Source organism: Cetorhinus maximus, unplaced genomic scaffold (assembly GCF_964194155.1).
Source record: "Cetorhinus maximus unplaced genomic scaffold, sCetMax3.hap1.1 HAP1_SCAFFOLD_625, whole genome shotgun sequence".
Classification (NCBI taxonomy): Eukaryota; Metazoa; Chordata; class Chondrichthyes; order Lamniformes; family Cetorhinidae; genus Cetorhinus; species Cetorhinus maximus.
The window spans coordinates 78,616-94,087 of record NW_027596567.1 but is presented as its reverse complement, the minus strand read 5'-3'; the positions used below and the strand labels follow the sequence as shown (position 1 = coordinate 94,087).

The following is a 15,472-nucleotide window of genomic DNA, read 5'->3' as shown; positions in this document are numbered from 1 at the left end:
GGGGACAGTCAATTTTCTCCAAAATCTTGGAGAGTCCTGCCCTGCTGATGGTGTTGAATGCTTTACTGAGATCTATAATAGTCAGGTAAAGAGGTATATCCTGTTCACTACACTTCTCTTATAGCAGGTGTATGGAGAAGATCATGTTCACTGTAGATCTGCCAGCACAGGAACCGCACTGTGCTTCTGGATACACTCAGTCTGCAAGCAGATGGAGTCTTTAAGCATGACTCCAGCGAAGGCCTTCCCAGTGACTCTAAGGAATGAGATGTCCCTGTAGTTGTTGCAATCTCCTCTGTCACCTTTGTTTTTCTATAATGTGATGATTTTTATATCACACGTATCCTGTGGATCCTGATTAATCCTTGCCAACAATCAGCACTTTCTAATTGGAGATGTTAATCAGTGGACCCTTTCAGACACTGAATTTTAGATTTTGCAAAGGCCGATTTAGGATTGAAGTAAAAGTTCATAATTTTATTGTAAATGAGTTCTTGTTGAGAATTCTTGAATTAAGGGGAAAGATCAGAGATGGTGTTATTAAAAAAGGATACTGCAGTCCCAAAAATCAGTACCATCTCCAGAATATTAAACTCCAGCTAGTTATAGGGCTGTTAAATCAGCGGAAACAAACCTAATATTGTCAGACTATCAGTCCTGGATGTGATTAACAGCAGCAAAAACAGGAGAATCCAACTTCTGGAATCACTTATGAACTCACTGGTGTGGCAGCAGATACCATGACTGAATGAATCCCTTCCCAAATACAGAGCAGGTGAATGGCTTCTCCCCAGTGTCAGTGCGTTCATGTGAATGCAGGCTGCCAGACTGAGCGAATCCCTTCCTACACACGGAGCAGGTGAATGGCTTCTTCCCAGTGTGCGTGCGTTGCTGAGCAGTGAGGGTGGATGATTGCCTGAAACCCTTTCCACATGAAGTGCAGCTGAATAGCTTCTTCTCAGTATGAGTCTGATGGTGTGTCAGCAGGGTGGATGACTGAGTGAATCCCTTCCCACACTCAGAGCAGGTTAACGGCCTCTCCCCAGTGTTAATTCACTGGTGTGCCTTGAGGTCAGGTGACTGGCTGAACCTTTTTCTACAGGAAATACAGCTGAAAGGCTTCTCCGCAGTGTGAATTCACTGGTGTGACCACAGAATGGATGAATGAGTGAATTCTTTTTCACATGCAGAGGTGATCGGCCTCTCCCCATTGTGAACTCGCTGGTGTGAGGTGAGGGTGGATGACTGCCTGTGTCTCTCCAGGTTGGATAATCTGTTGAAGCCTCGTCCACACAGGGAACACGTGTATGTTTTCTCCCTATTGTGAACAATGCAATGTATTTTCAGGCTGTGTAACCGGTTAAAGCTCTTTCCGCAGTCAGTTCACTGGAACACTCTCACTCAGGTGTGTGTGTCTTGGTGCTTTTCCAGTCACCCTGATGCTTGAAATCTTTTCCCACAGACAGAACAGACAAACATTTCTCTTTCCACATTCAAAGTCCAATGGTATTCAGGTCCTGATGCATCAAGTGAGTCAACCAGAAAGTGATGTGACATTTGGCTTGAGTTTCACATCTGCAAATCCTTCCTTTTAATATTCTGCAAAAGGAGTTTACAAAATTCATCACTGTCAGTCCAGGATAGAAATTCAGAACAGATTATTCTAGTTTCTATGGAACCTTTTTTCCTCTCTTTTCCACTCCCAAAGCTGTAAATCCCCGTAAATCCAGAATTCACTTGTGAACTTGTTGGTGTGTCAGCAGGTGGGATGTACGAGTGAATTTCTTCCCACACTCAGTGCAGGTGAACGGCCTCTCCCTGGTGTGAATTCGCTGGTGTTTCATGAGGTGAGATGTCTGAGTGAATCCCTTACCACACACAGTGCAGGTGAACGGCCTCTCCCCAGTGTGAATTCGCTGGTGTACAATGAGTTGAGACGATTGCCTGAACCCAGTCCCACAGTGAGAGCACCTGAACGGTCTCTCCTGAGTGTGAACACGTTGATGTCGCATCAATTCCCCAGAGCTTTTATAGCACTTCCTGCAGTCTGGGCATTTAAAAGGTCTCTCCTTCGTGTGAACACGTTGATGGGACATCAGTTCCCTGGAACTTTTAAAGCACTTTCCACAGTCTGGACATTTAAAAGGTCTCTCCTCAGTGTGAACACTTTGATGGGAAATCAGTTCCCAGGAACTTTTAAAGCACTTCCCGCAGTCTGGGCATTTAAAAGGTCTTTCCTCACTGTGAACCCTCTGGTGTGTTACCAGGATGGATAACTGAGTGAATCCCTTTCCACATTCAGAGCAGGCGAATGGCCTCTCCCCAGTGTGAGCTCGATGGTGTCTCAGCAGAATTGATGACTGAGTGAATCCCTTCCCACACACCAAGCAGGTGAACGGACTCTCCCCAGTGTGACTGTGTTGATGAGTTTTCAGCTTTGACAGGTTATAGAATTCCTTCCCACAGTCCCCACATTTCCAAGGTGTCTGTCCAGTGTGACTGCATTTATGGTTTGTGAGCCCAGATGATCTGCTGAAGCCTCGTCCACACACAGAGCACGTGTACGGTTTGTCCCCACTGTGAACGGTGCTTTTTCTTTCCATGTTCAGAATCTGATGATATTCAGGTTACAATAAATTGGGCGACTCTGTCAGATCCTGATGTGATGTTTGGGCTGAGTTTCCCAAATTCAGATCCTCCACTTCTAATACCCTGTGAAATTGATTTCAAACAGAAAAAAAGGATTCTGAAAGTAAGGCAGGATGTGAAACTGAACTGAATGAATCGGATAATTCGTGGGTCCTGAGACTAGGAAAAAGTGAAAGCTGCCAGATGGTCACTAATGTGCTTCATTGAAGGGACCCTGCTACCCAGCCTGGACCTACACAAGACATTGCCTCTATGGGATGATAGAAATACATGGAAGAGGCAGGAGCGAAGGAGAGGGATGTTATACATCTACAACTCGGCCAAAACTTTGACAGAATTTCCCAAACCCTGTACCTCCATCAGCTAAAGGACCAGGGTAGCAGGTGTAAGCGAACACCATTGCCTCCAAGTTCCTCTCCAAGTCTCACACCATCCTGACTTGTTTGACATCTAGTTCTGGGTGAACAGAAATTTCCTCCAATTAAATGTTGGGAAGATGAAAACCATTGTCTTCAGTCCCCGCTACGAACTCCACTCTCTGACCACTGACTCCATCCCTCTCCTCGGCAACTATCTGAGGCTGAACCACACTGTTCACAATCTCAGATTCACTCCAAACAGAGCTTCTGACCACATACCTGCATAAACACCAAGACCACTTTCATCTCAGTAACATCACCTGACTCTGTCCTTGTCTCTGCTCATCTGCTTCTGAAACACTCATCCATTCCTTTATTGCTTCTGGGCTTAACTATTCTAAGGCACTCTTAGCCAGCCTCCCACATTTCGCTTCCTTGTAACTTTGAGGTCATGTAAATCAATGCTGCCTGTATCCTTACTCGCACCAAATATTGTTCACCCATCATGCCTGGGCTCACTGACCTACAAAGGTTCCTGTTTAAGCACAAAAATTTGAAAATTCACATCCTTGTTTTCAAATCCCTACACCAGAAGAACTGTAGTGGTTCAAGAAGGTAGCTCGCCCCCACCTTCTAAGGGCAATTAGGGATGGGAAATAAATGCTGGCCTAGCCAGCGATGCCCACATCCCGTGAATGAATAAAAAAAACCTGGGGGGTGGTGGGCAACACTGGGAACCTGATTTGGCAGAAATAACAGTAAATTACCAAACATGGTTAAAATAAACCCACTATTTGAGACAGAGGAAGTTAGACAATGACAGAGAGGTGATCAGGGAAGGCAGAGGTGAAGCAGAGCAATAGATAGACATGGATTCAGATCCACAGTAAAGGACCCACATCAGTCCGAGAGTCTTGGAACCACAGCACAGCACTAAAAGCTCTAAAGTGTACATGAATGTTCAATAATACTCACTTCTGAACCTGTTGAAGCCTGAAGCTGAAAAGATATCAGAAGCACTGGAGTAAGAGAAAAATCTCACAATCTTCATATCTTCTAACTCCTCATAAAAGGAGATTACAAAAGTCATAAGTGTCAGTTGAGATTACAAATTCAGAAAGACAAACATTTCACTTGGTTTGAGTTTGCTGTGTGTAAACTCTCCCCTTTTAACCCCCTGTAAAAGGAGTTTCCAAAATCCATCCCTCTCAGTCCAGGATAAAAATTCACAATGTCTCTCCTTCTGCTCTTGGCCCAGGATTACTTAAGCAGGGACATATTTGCAATGAAAGCAGTTCAGAGAAGGTTCACTTGGCTGATTCCTGGGGAAAGGTTGAACAGGTTGGGTCTATACTTATAAGAGTTTAAAAGAATGAGAGGTGATCTCATTGAAACATGTAAGATTCTGAGGGTGCTTGTCATGGTAGAGGCTGAGAGGATGTTTCCCCTCATGGAGGAATCTAGAACTAGGGAACACAGTTTAAAAACAAGGCATCTCCCATGTAAAACTGAGATGAAGAGAAATTTATTCTCTTCACAAGGATGTGAATTTTCAAATTTTGGTGCTTAAACAGTAATCTTAAGAATTTTATGTCTTTGGAATTCTCTTCCCCAGTGAGCAGTGCAGACTGGGTCATTGGATATATTCAAGGCTGTGTCAAAGAGAGTTTTGAGCTACAAGGAAATCAAGTGTTATGGAGGTAGGGGGACGGCGGCAGGAATGTGGAGTTAAGGCCACAATCAGATCAGCCATGATCTTATTGAATGGAGAAGGCTTGATGGGCCAAATGCTTACTGCTTATTCTGCTGCTTTTGTTCTCATGTTCTTCAGACGACCGTGCAGGCTCCCTGCAACACCTTGCCGCTCTAAAGTTGACTGCCATTAACCCAAGCCTGTCACCAGCTCCTGTGTGCAGAATGAGAATGAAATCAATGAGTGAATGTTTTCTCTCCTGGTCACCGGGACCCTGAAGACGGCTCTGTTGCGTCACTAAGTTATTCGCGCATGCGCAATCCTACCCGCAGAACCAAGATGTCGACGGTTAACCTGGGCCTGTTCCCGGTAATAAGCCCCGGTGCTGCATACACGAGACTTGCAGCGTCTTTTTCGGGATTTGGAGCCGACATCAGCTATTTATGAAGCCTCCTCTCCCTCCCCATTGCCCCATCCAATTCCCGGCTCCCTTTGTCCCTCCGTCCCGCTGACTTTCACCCGTTGCAAGAAGCGTCTCCAGCACTCGCAGGGTTCTTATCAAACTGACACTGCGCATGCTTTAGATACTGTCCAGTGCTGCGGCTGCGCAATGGACTCCTATAGAGGGAATAGGGCACGTTCGCTTCCGCAGGGAATGTTGGGTAAGAGAAGCGCCATTGCTGCTCCAAATAGGAACTGGAAAAAAATGCGACCAAATTGAGATAGATTAAAAGAAAGCACACCCACAAATCTTAGTGAATTGATGCTCTGCCATGCTCAATTTTTCGAATTGATTTAAGCTGCTGCTCTCCCCTGGAAATACACAGAAATTTTAAGGATTTTCCCACTGTTTTCTCTCTCCCCTTTCCTGAAGGTGCTGCTGATTCTGCTGAGTTCAATCCCACAGTCACTGGTTCCCCCCTCTCTCTATCCCCGATGCTGAAAATTCACAATCATTGGCACCGGTACGACAAACTCCAGTTAAAACTGATTTTAAAAATTGTCAGGACCCTAACCCTGATGTGACTAAGGCCAAAGAGGCCGTACACTACAGGGAAGAATTCCCCTCATCCCTCACAGCAAATAAGGACTCACTCGTCCTACATGATGAGATTTTTTATCACAAGGATAGCTTTAATTTGACTTGGGTGACACCTTGATGCCTGCAAAAAGAATTATTTTTGTTTCGGGATCCAATTGGGGAGTGTTTCTCGTTCGAGCCCTCCATCTGTTCATAATTGCTATTGATGGCTGAGAATGCACCAGGATGTTCGTCACTAGCCTTTTGAAATGAAAGATCCCAATGTACATGTCCCATCTGAATGATGCCCCTGTGAAATATTGAAGATTGATTCTGTACTTTCCTGACTTTCACCAGAGTGGACATGGACACTGTAAGGAACATAGCTTTTTATTTTCTGTTGGACTGTTGTAAATAACATATCATTTATTTTCTTGGATTGTGGCTTTAAAACTACCGGTGCTGCAGGATGTAAAATATACAATGTTGCGATTCCCAGGAACAGAGTGCCAGATTGGACAGAATGTAGCTGGAAAGGGGAACTGCCTGGCAACAATGTTTTAATTGGCTCCTGATCAGGTGATCAAGGTTTTGTATGAAAGCACAGTGAGCAGAGAGAACAGCTCCTAGCCTGCTAAGAGGAGACGCCTGAAACCTCTCTCCTGTATTTGAAAGATTTCAGTAATTCTGCCATAACAGATAGCTGGCTTTTCTTAATATCCCTGTGACCTGATTGCTTTGAAAACCCCAAGCCAGATGGAAAGGAGGAAAATCACCAGTAGAGACATTGAAAAGCAAGTTTTCAACCAGTGAACGACAGTCAGAAAGTGATGGAAGATCATCTCGTGTCATTAACAATGAGCTGCAAGGAATTTCGGAAGACATCAATCAAAATCAACCCATCTAATCCCATAGTCTGGATTGGTGCCATTGAACTGTTTTTACCTCAACCTTAAAACCCATGTTTTGTATGCGTGCATGTGTGTGTGTGTATAAGGGTTAAGAAGGGGTCGAGTTTAAGTTATAGAGTTAAAAGTTAGCAGTTCATTTTTCTTCCGATTGCCACTGGTCACAGATAATTTGTTTAATAAACAGTTATTTACTTGTTAACTTTACAAACTTGGTGCTCGTATTGTTAGTCTAATTTAAATTACAGTTAGGTAAAATTTGGGCAATTTGGTGGTCTAACCAAACTTCTCACATTTGTCTCAGCTCAGGGACCAGTGGGGCTTGCTATTACAGTGCACTATCCCCAGTGAGTCGTGACAATACCAGGCTGATCTTTTCTACTGAACTGTACTCAGAGTGAGTCATTCCAATTCCCATTTGGTGTTGTGATTTTTCTCTTTTATTCTAAGTGCAGCATCCCATTAATTACCATTCTATCTCATTCAAGAGTAGTGGAGGAATGTTACTGTCCAATGTGACATTCACATAATATGATGTTTTTATATCAGACACAGAAGCATTTGCAATCAGGTTGGAGATAACTCTCATATCTCCCGTTCTGAAGCACTTTGTCTCGAAAGATACAAATGGGAATTAGCCAAATCTTTAAAAGGCAAAATCTTTAGCTCAAATCGTCATGATGCTGTCAGTGGAAAGGGGTAACTTCTCTGATTGTTTGCAAATGGGTGGAGAAAACAGTCACAAATGCACACAATTGTGTCAAATTTACATAACTTCATATTCAGATTGAAGATAAATCAAACACATTTTGAATTTTGCTTTTCCAATTAATTTACTTTTTCATTCAGCTACTGTTTTGTTTATTTTGTTACAGCCTTTACCACTCTTTTTGCCTTTAATTCAATTATATCTTTGTTATTTAATTTCTCCCACCCTCTAACCTATCCCCGACCTTCACCATCGTTCTACCTGACCGTTCCCCCCTTTTTCAACAGCATAAAACCCATCCTATTTCTACCTCTCTTCACTTCTGAAGAAGAGTCATACTGTACTTGAAACATTAACTCTGTTTCTCTCTTCACAGCTGCTGCCAGACCTGCTGAGTTTTTCCAGAATCTTCTGTTTTTATTTCAGATCTCCAGCATCCTTAAGTACATTGCTTAAGCGTTAAGGACATAGAGTACCTGGTGGAGTTTAATTGAATAATTCTACACACCCCAGATACCACAGTGGTATTATTAAGAAAGGGCCAAACTAAGGGAGTATCCCCAGTGTGATAGAGTAGATTAATTATGGAGTTACAAAGCATGGTATTAATATCCTGTAACCTCACAAATATCAATTGGCTGGGATGTTGCAGTATGAAAGAATACTATATGCTTGTCAGATGAAAGAGGCCGTGTCCAATGGGCCTATCAAGGCCACACAACTGTTAAACTCCACTCGGGTTTATGTGGATGAGTCTCGGTTTTATAAAGAAGGACTGTATCAGACTCGTGCTGTGATTTTGCTTCATGATAGCTGTAGTACCTTTATTCAATACCCACTACAATATTTAGCCCAGAAGTCTGCTGTTATTGTGATCACAGCCCTTCAAACTGTTACTGATGGAATCTCCAACTATCCTGAAACTATCCTTTGGTTGTAACTCCCTCAGGGAAAACTTACCTCTCTGGAAAAAAAAAACATAGCTTCTCCACAGCAGAAAGGAAACCACTCACCCACCAATCCAAACTCTGAATGATTTGGGATATTGCTGATAAGTGTCCAGTACAAATTGTGATTTGTAATGTGAAGGTACATCAGCAGCAGGAGTTAGTGCAGAGGGTGATGGTAATAACCAGGCAGACTGACTCACCAGGAAAGCTGCTCCAGAGGGGATTCCATGGAATCCACTCAAAACACAATGAGTTGCACCAGTACGACAGACTGCAGTTAAACCTGATTTGAAAACTTGTCAGGACCCTGACCCTGATGTGACTATGGTCAAAGAGGCAGTACAGCATTGGAAAGATTTTCCCTCATCCCTCACAGCAAGTAAGGATTCACTCATCCTACATGATGAGGTTTTCTATTACGAGGATGGCTCTAATTTTGATTTGGTTCACATCTTCATGGCTTAGAAAATAATGAATTTTGTTTATGAATCAAATTAGGGGAGTGTTTCTCTGTTTCCAGTCCTCGATATGTTACATAATTACTCTTGGTGGCTGAGGATGCACCAGGATGCCCATTATCACCTGAACCTGTGTCTCATCTGTGTCCAGATGAATCTGGCCCTGCAAAATGTAAGATGCCAATGGGATGTCCCATCTGAATTCTGTCCCTGGGAAACTTACACAGGCCCACAACCCACAGTAAAGGAGGGGACCACTCTATCCTGGTAGTTATAGATAAGTTTACCTGGTGGACTGAAGCTTTCCCTGTCTGTAAAAATGCAGTCACTACAGCTAAAATCTTGTGGTAACAGATCTTTACCAGATGGGACTTTCTGAAAAGGATAGAAGTGACAATGGTTCTAATTTCACAGCAGTAGTAACACAGCAGCTCTGTCATCTTGTAGTTGTGGAATAACATTTCCAAACCCACGACCACCCAGAGTCCAGTGGGATGGTCGAGAGCTTTATTCACTCCGGAGGAACAACAATGAAAAAAGCTGTCATGAAGGGAGCTGATGATCTGGTCAAGGCCAATGACTGGGTCACTGCCTTGCCTGGTGTCTTAATGACCATTCACTCCCCTCCTGTTCACTGCCCGGTCGCAGCCCATTTCAGCTCACGACAGGTCACCCACTCCAGATTGTGAATCCCCCCGGGTCGCACTCCCCATGGCTACTTGACAGACTCATGACCAGTTTCTCCGGAACCTTCAACAAACTTCAACATCCTCCCTGCTACAGGCAGTGGAGAAGATGGTGCTGCCCATCTCAACACCTCCAGGGAAAAGCACCCCACCCGTTACATTAACTGTTCAATGAGAGATGAAGTAATGTTAAAAACATTGTTAAAGGGGGTCAGTCTGGGGGGCTACTTGGGAAGGTTCATATGATGATCTGGATAAATTGGGAGAAACAAATCTTAGATTGAGTATTCAGTAACAAGAGAAGGAAACACAATATCTGTGTTACCATGGAAATCAGTGTAAACTCGACAAACTGAAAAGGTCAGATAACTAGATGGAAAATAAACTGTTTTTGATTTTATCCAACAGGGACACGATGGTCAGTGCTCCTGGATTGTGTCCAGGCTGAAGTTCTGTTCCTGCCGTATGATCCTCCCCCAGATTGTCCTTTCTGAGCTCCAGCCAGGTGATGTTAAACACTCAGGTGGGAAAGACAAAAATCTACAACAATATGTTTAAAACAAAGGGAGTTTATTTGATATATAACCCGAATACTAAACTTCAGTTCAATTATTAACATCAGCAGAAAGAAACACTAACTTTCAGAATAAACATGGTTCAATCCTGGGCATGATTAACAGCAGCAATAACAGCAGAATCCAACCCCTGCAGTCACTTGTGAACTCGCTGGTGTCTCACCAGGTGGGATGACTGAGTGAATCCTTTCCCACACTCGGAGCAGGTAAACAGCCTCTCTCCAGTGTGAACTCGCTGGTGTCTCAGCAGGTTGGATGCATGGACGAATCCCTTCCCACACTTGGAGCAGGTGAATGGCCTCTCCCCAGTGTGTGTACGTTGGTGTGCTAGCAATTCACGCCTGCTTTTAAAGCTCTTCTCACAGTCAGAACATTTAAAAGGTCTCTGATCGGTGTGAACAAGTTGGTGTGCAGTGAGGCGGGATAATCGGGAGAATTTCTTATCACACATAGAGCAGGTGAATGGCCTCTCCCCAGTGTGAATTCGTTGGTGTATCAGAAAGTCAGATGAATGAATGAATCCCTTCCCACACTCGGAGCAGGTGAACAGCCTCTCTCCAGTGTGAATGTGTTGGTGTGTCAGCAACTGATACCTGCGTTTAAAGCTCTTCTCACAGTCAGAACATTTAAAAGGTCTCTCATCTGTGTGAACCAGTTGGTGTGCAGTGAGGTGGGATGACCGAGAGAATCCCTTCCCACACTCAGAGCAAGTGAATGGCCTCTCCCCGGTGTGAACTCTCTGGTGGGCCAGCAGGTGGGCTGACTGGGTGTATCCCTTCCCACAGGCGGAGCAGGTGAATGGCCTCTCTCCAGTGTGAACTCGCTGGTGTGTCCGAAGATCTGATGAATTAATGAATCCCTTCCCACACGTGGAGCAGGTGAACAGCCACTCCTTAGTGTGAGTGAGTTGGTGTCTCAGAAGGTCAGATGACCGAGTGAATCCCTTCCCACACAAGGAGCAGGGGAACGGTCTCTCCCCAGCGTGAGTGCGTCGATGAGTTTCCAGCTGCGACTGGTATTTGAATCCCTTCCCACAGTCCCCACATTTCCATGGTTTCTCCATGGTGCTGGTGCCCTTTTGTCACTCCAACTTGGAAGATCAGTTGAAGCTTCGTCCACACAACATGTGTACATTTTCTCCTCGCTGTGAATAGTGTGATTTCTTTTCAGGCTGTGTACCAGAACACTGGAACACTCACACTCGGGTGTGTGTGTCTCGGTGCTTTCCCAGTCACACTGATGTTTGAAATCTCTTCCCACGGACAAACATATTTCCTTCCGTGTTCAGATATTCAGGCCCTGATGAATCGAGTGACTCTGTCAGATCTTGATAATTGGTTTTAGTTTCCCATCTGTAAACCTTCCCCTCCTAATGCCCTGTAAATTACACAGAATATACAGAATAGACACAGGCCATTCAGCCCAACTAGTCTCAGCAGATCTTTATATTTCACATGCTTCTCATTCCATCCCATCTACCTCAGCTCAGTCTTTCACTTTATCTTTCTATTCCTTTTTCTCTCACGCACTTGCCTAGTTTCCTTTTGAAATTATCTCAGCTTTTTGCCACAACCACTTCCTGTGGTAGTGAGTTCCACTTTCTAACCGCTCTGAGTAAACACATTTCTCCTTATTTCCCTACTGGATTTATCAGTAACTATCTTATATTTCTGGCCCCTAGTTTTGGATTCTCCCACATCTCCACATCTACAAGGTCTCACATGGCAGACTGGGCAGAAAAATAAAACCTCATGAGATCCCAGAATAAGTTACAAGTTGGATCAAAAATAGGCTCAATGGCAGGAAGTGATGAATGTCAGTCGATAGGTGTTTTTTTGTGATTGGAAGGCTGTTTCCAATGGGTTTTCACAGAGCTCAGTACTGGCTCCTTTATTCATGGTTTATATTATCGATTCAGACTTAAATGTCAGAACATGGATAACAATACAAAAATTGCTGTACGTTTTGTCGTGAGATAGAAAGCTGGAGACTGCAGGGAGATAACAATGTACTGCTCAGGTAGGCAAGATAATAAGAGATAGGAGCCAGAGTAGGCCATTCACCCTTTGAGGCTGCACCTCCCGTTAATAAGACCATGGCTGATCTGATTGTGGTCTTAACTCCATTTTCCTGTCTGTCCCCAATCCCATTAACCTTTGATTCTTTTGTAGGTCAAACATCTGTCTAACTCAGCCTTGAAATATTCAATGACACAGCCTCCACACTTTCTGTGGAAGAGAATTCCAAAGACTAATGCCCCTCTGAGAGAAAAACATTCCTCCTCATCACCATCTTAAATGGGAGACTCCTCACTTTTAAACAGTATCCCTTAATTTTCAATCCCCCCACGAGAAGAAACATAGTCTCAGCATCTACCCTGTCAAGACTCCTCAGAATCCTGTATGTTTCAATAAGATCACCTCTCATTCTTCTGAACTCCAATAGATACAGGCCCATCCTTTCCTCATAAGACAACACCTTCATCCCTGGAATCAGCCAAGTAAACCTTCTCTGAACTGCTTCCAGTGCAAGTATATCCCTCCTTAAGTAAGGAGGCCAAAACTGTACACAGTATTCCAGGTATCGTCTTACCAATGCCCTGTACAGTTGTACTTTTATACTTCATCCTCTTTGCAATAAAGGCCAACACTCCATTTGCCTTCCTAATCACTTGCAGTACCTGAATGCTAACTTTTCACAATTCACGTACAAGGACACCCAGATCCCTCTATGCTGCAGCATTCTGCAGTCTCTCTCTCTCTCCCTATTTCAATAATATTCTGCTTTTCTATTCTTCCTGCCAAAGTGGACATCTTCACATTTACCACATTATACTCCATCTGCCATTTTTTTACCTACTCACTTAACCGATCTATATCCCTTTGCAGACTTTTTGTATCCTCCTCACAATTTGATTTTGTACCTATCTTTGTATCATTAGCAAATTTTGCTACAATGCTATGGTCCCTTCAGCCAAGACATCAGTACAGATCGTCAATAGTTGAGGCCCCAACACTGATCCCTGTGGCAGTCCACTAGTTCAGTTTGCCAGCCTGAAAATGACCCATTTATCCCAACTCACTCTTTCCTGTTAGTTAGCCAGTTCTCTATCCATACTAATATATCACCCCCAACACCATGAGCTCTTATCTTGTGCAGTAACCTTTAATGTGACAGTTCATTGAATGCCTTTTGTGAATCCAAACACACTCCATCTACTGGTTCCCCTTTATCCATTCTGCTTATTACATCTGCAAAGAACTCAAGGCTTCGCGATCATTTTGAAGGAGAGCCCTTCAAAAGAAAAAAGGGAGTGAGAAGGAACCCACAAAGGCAGGTTATGAAATTGAGCTGAATGAATCTGGTATTTTTGGGGCTGGCTCTTGGAAAAAGTGACCATGAAAACTGCTGGATTGTCGTAAAAATCCAAAAGGTTCACTAATGTCTTTCAGGGAATGGAGCCTGCCACCGAGTCACTCTACACAAGACTCTGGCCTCTAGGGGAAGATTGAGAGAAAAAGAGGGAAAGGAAGTTGCGAAGGAGAGGGATTTTATATTTCTACAACTAAGCCAGATGTTTCCCACAGTCACCACACTGAGACAGTTTCTCCCCGGTATTAATGTGCTTGTGTCTCGACAGGCTAGATGATTGGCTGAATTCTCATCCACACACAGCACACATGTACGGTTTCTCCCTGTTGTAAATACTGCTTTTTCCTTCCACGTTCACAATTCTATGATATTCAGGTTAGGATAACCTGCCAGTCAGTCTGGACCAACAAGACCCTGGCCTCTATGGGAGGAAGGAGACAGAGAGAGGGGGAGCAGAAGGGGCGAAGGACAGAGGTTTTATGTATCTTCAACCTGATCACAACTTTGACGAAATCTTAAAAACCCTCACCCACCACCACCTAAAAGTAAATGCTCCCCTTCTAACCCCCTGTAAAAGGAGTTTCCAAAATCCATCCCTGTCAGTCCAGGATAAAAATGCACAATATTCTCTCCTCCTGCTGACAGGGATATCGGCGCATGCGCCCTGCTGCACATTGACCCCGAAAAGATTGCGGCCGTTAACCCGGGCCTGTCATCAGGATCAGTCCTGCGGCTGCTGCCCCGCTTGGACTAAATGCGAGACTGGTACATTCTTACTTTTGTTCCCAGGCCTCCACTGGGTGTTTATGAGGCCTCCCCGCCCATTCCGCCGCCTCCATTACCGTCCAAAAATCAGCCGCTGTTCACCGGTTGCGAAGTCGAGACGACCGCCTCACTGTCGCTACAGCAACTAAGTTGCGCATGCGCCATTCACAACCCGCCACTACGCCTGTGCCAGGGTTTCCTTTAATGCGTATAGGGCACATTCTGTATCGTCGTGGATGCTGGGTAAGAGCCGCGCCATTGAAACATGACATTGTTGAATAGAAAATTATGATTTGTGATCGGATTACGATGGAGCCATGGGGCCAAGCTAGAAAACTATTAAATTAATTTATACAGCAAATAATGTGGCCCTCCACCATAATTCTGTCATCGGTGTAATTAACAACAGAACAAACTACTACAGTTAAGTGTGAACTCACTGGGGCCTCAGCAGCTTGGAAGGTGAACAAGTGATTTTTCTTCCCCATGCATGGAACATTTAAACCATGTCTTGCCTGGAAGAGTGCACCCATTGTGGATAAAGTTCTTTGAACTTTTAAAGCTGGAGTGTGAACAGGTGGAAAAACTGAATAAATCCCATTGAACGCTTGTAGCATCTGAGTGGTCTCTCTCTGGAGTGACTGTGCTGCTGTGTCAGTAAATGGAATAACTGAGTGAATCCATTTCCACGTTAAGCTGGTGAATGATCTATTCATGGGTGTGAATTGACCCATCAGTTTCCAGCTCAGATGGGGATCTCAAACCCTTCTGATGATGAATTCCAGATTCTCAACATGTTCCCAGTAAAAAAAAAAATACTGCAGATGCTGTAAATCTGAAATTTAAACAGACAATTCTGGAATTTTCTGCAGATCTGATAGCATCTGCAGAGGGGAGATATAATTTACATTTCAGATCTGCAACCTTTCATCCGAACTGCACTGTGTCAGTGCACAGAGCTGAAATGTTAATTATCTTTCCCAATCCACAGATGCTGTCAGACATGGTGAGGATTTGAACCATTTTCTGTTTTTATATCCTGATGAAGACAGTTCTCCCGAATTGCACATTAGTTTTAGTGATGATGAACTCACATTTATTCTCAGCCATCTGCAACTGGAAACATCTTCCACTTGTCTTCCCTGTCAACCTCTTTTATAATCTGAAAAGCTCGATCAGGTCATCTCTCACTCTCTCTTTACCAGAGAAAACATCTCCAGCTTGTTCAGTCTTTCTTGATAGGTATAACCTTGCTGTTTTGGCATTATTCCAGTGCAGTTGCAGCAACTACCCTTTCACCTCCTCGGTTCCCACGTTCTGGGGCCCC

General features: G+C 44.0%; 2 protein-coding genes across 5 annotated transcripts in view; both read right to left on the bottom strand.

Annotated features, from left to right (window-relative positions):
• Nucleotides 1–291: 291 nt before the first annotated feature.
• LOC144674313 (uncharacterized) lies at nucleotides 292–8,634 on the bottom strand. Of its 4 annotated transcripts, XM_078535731.1 has the most exons (4): nucleotides 5,221–8,634; nucleotides 4,804–4,914; nucleotides 3,984–4,064; nucleotides 292–2,712 (listed from the first exon to the last, which is right to left on the bottom strand). In XM_078535731.1, the coding sequence occupies exon 4, from the start codon at nucleotides 2,601–2,603 to the stop codon at nucleotides 1,734–1,736; it is 870 nt and encodes a 289-aa protein (XP_078391857.1). In that variant the 5' UTR covers nucleotides 2,604–2,712; nucleotides 3,984–4,064; nucleotides 4,804–4,914; nucleotides 5,221–8,634; the 3' UTR covers nucleotides 292–1,733. The 4 variants fall into 4 exon arrangements, with proteins under 4 accessions (XP_078391857.1, XP_078391858.1, XP_078391859.1 ...); XM_078535732.1 differs by having other exon boundaries at nucleotides 3,992–4,064; nucleotides 4,804–8,634; XM_078535733.1 differs by lacking the exon at nucleotides 3,984–4,064.
• Nucleotides 8,635–9,997: 1,363 nt separating this feature from the next.
• LOC144674310 (uncharacterized) overlaps nucleotides 9,998–15,472 on the bottom strand; it is an 83,998-nt gene continuing 78,523 nt past the window's right edge. The window contains exon 7 of the mRNA XM_078535729.1: nucleotides 9,998–11,035. Within this exon, the coding sequence (XP_078391855.1) occupies nucleotides 10,145–11,035 (891 nt within the window). The 3' untranslated portion in view covers nucleotides 9,998–10,144. The remainder of the gene's footprint in view (nucleotides 11,036–15,472) is intronic.

What these genes read in the sequence shown, in the direction of transcription:
- LOC144674313 (XM_078535732.1), bottom strand. Translation starts at nt 2,603, where the DNA reads ATGGAAAGAAAAAGCACCGTTCACAGTGGGGACAAACCGTACACGTGC.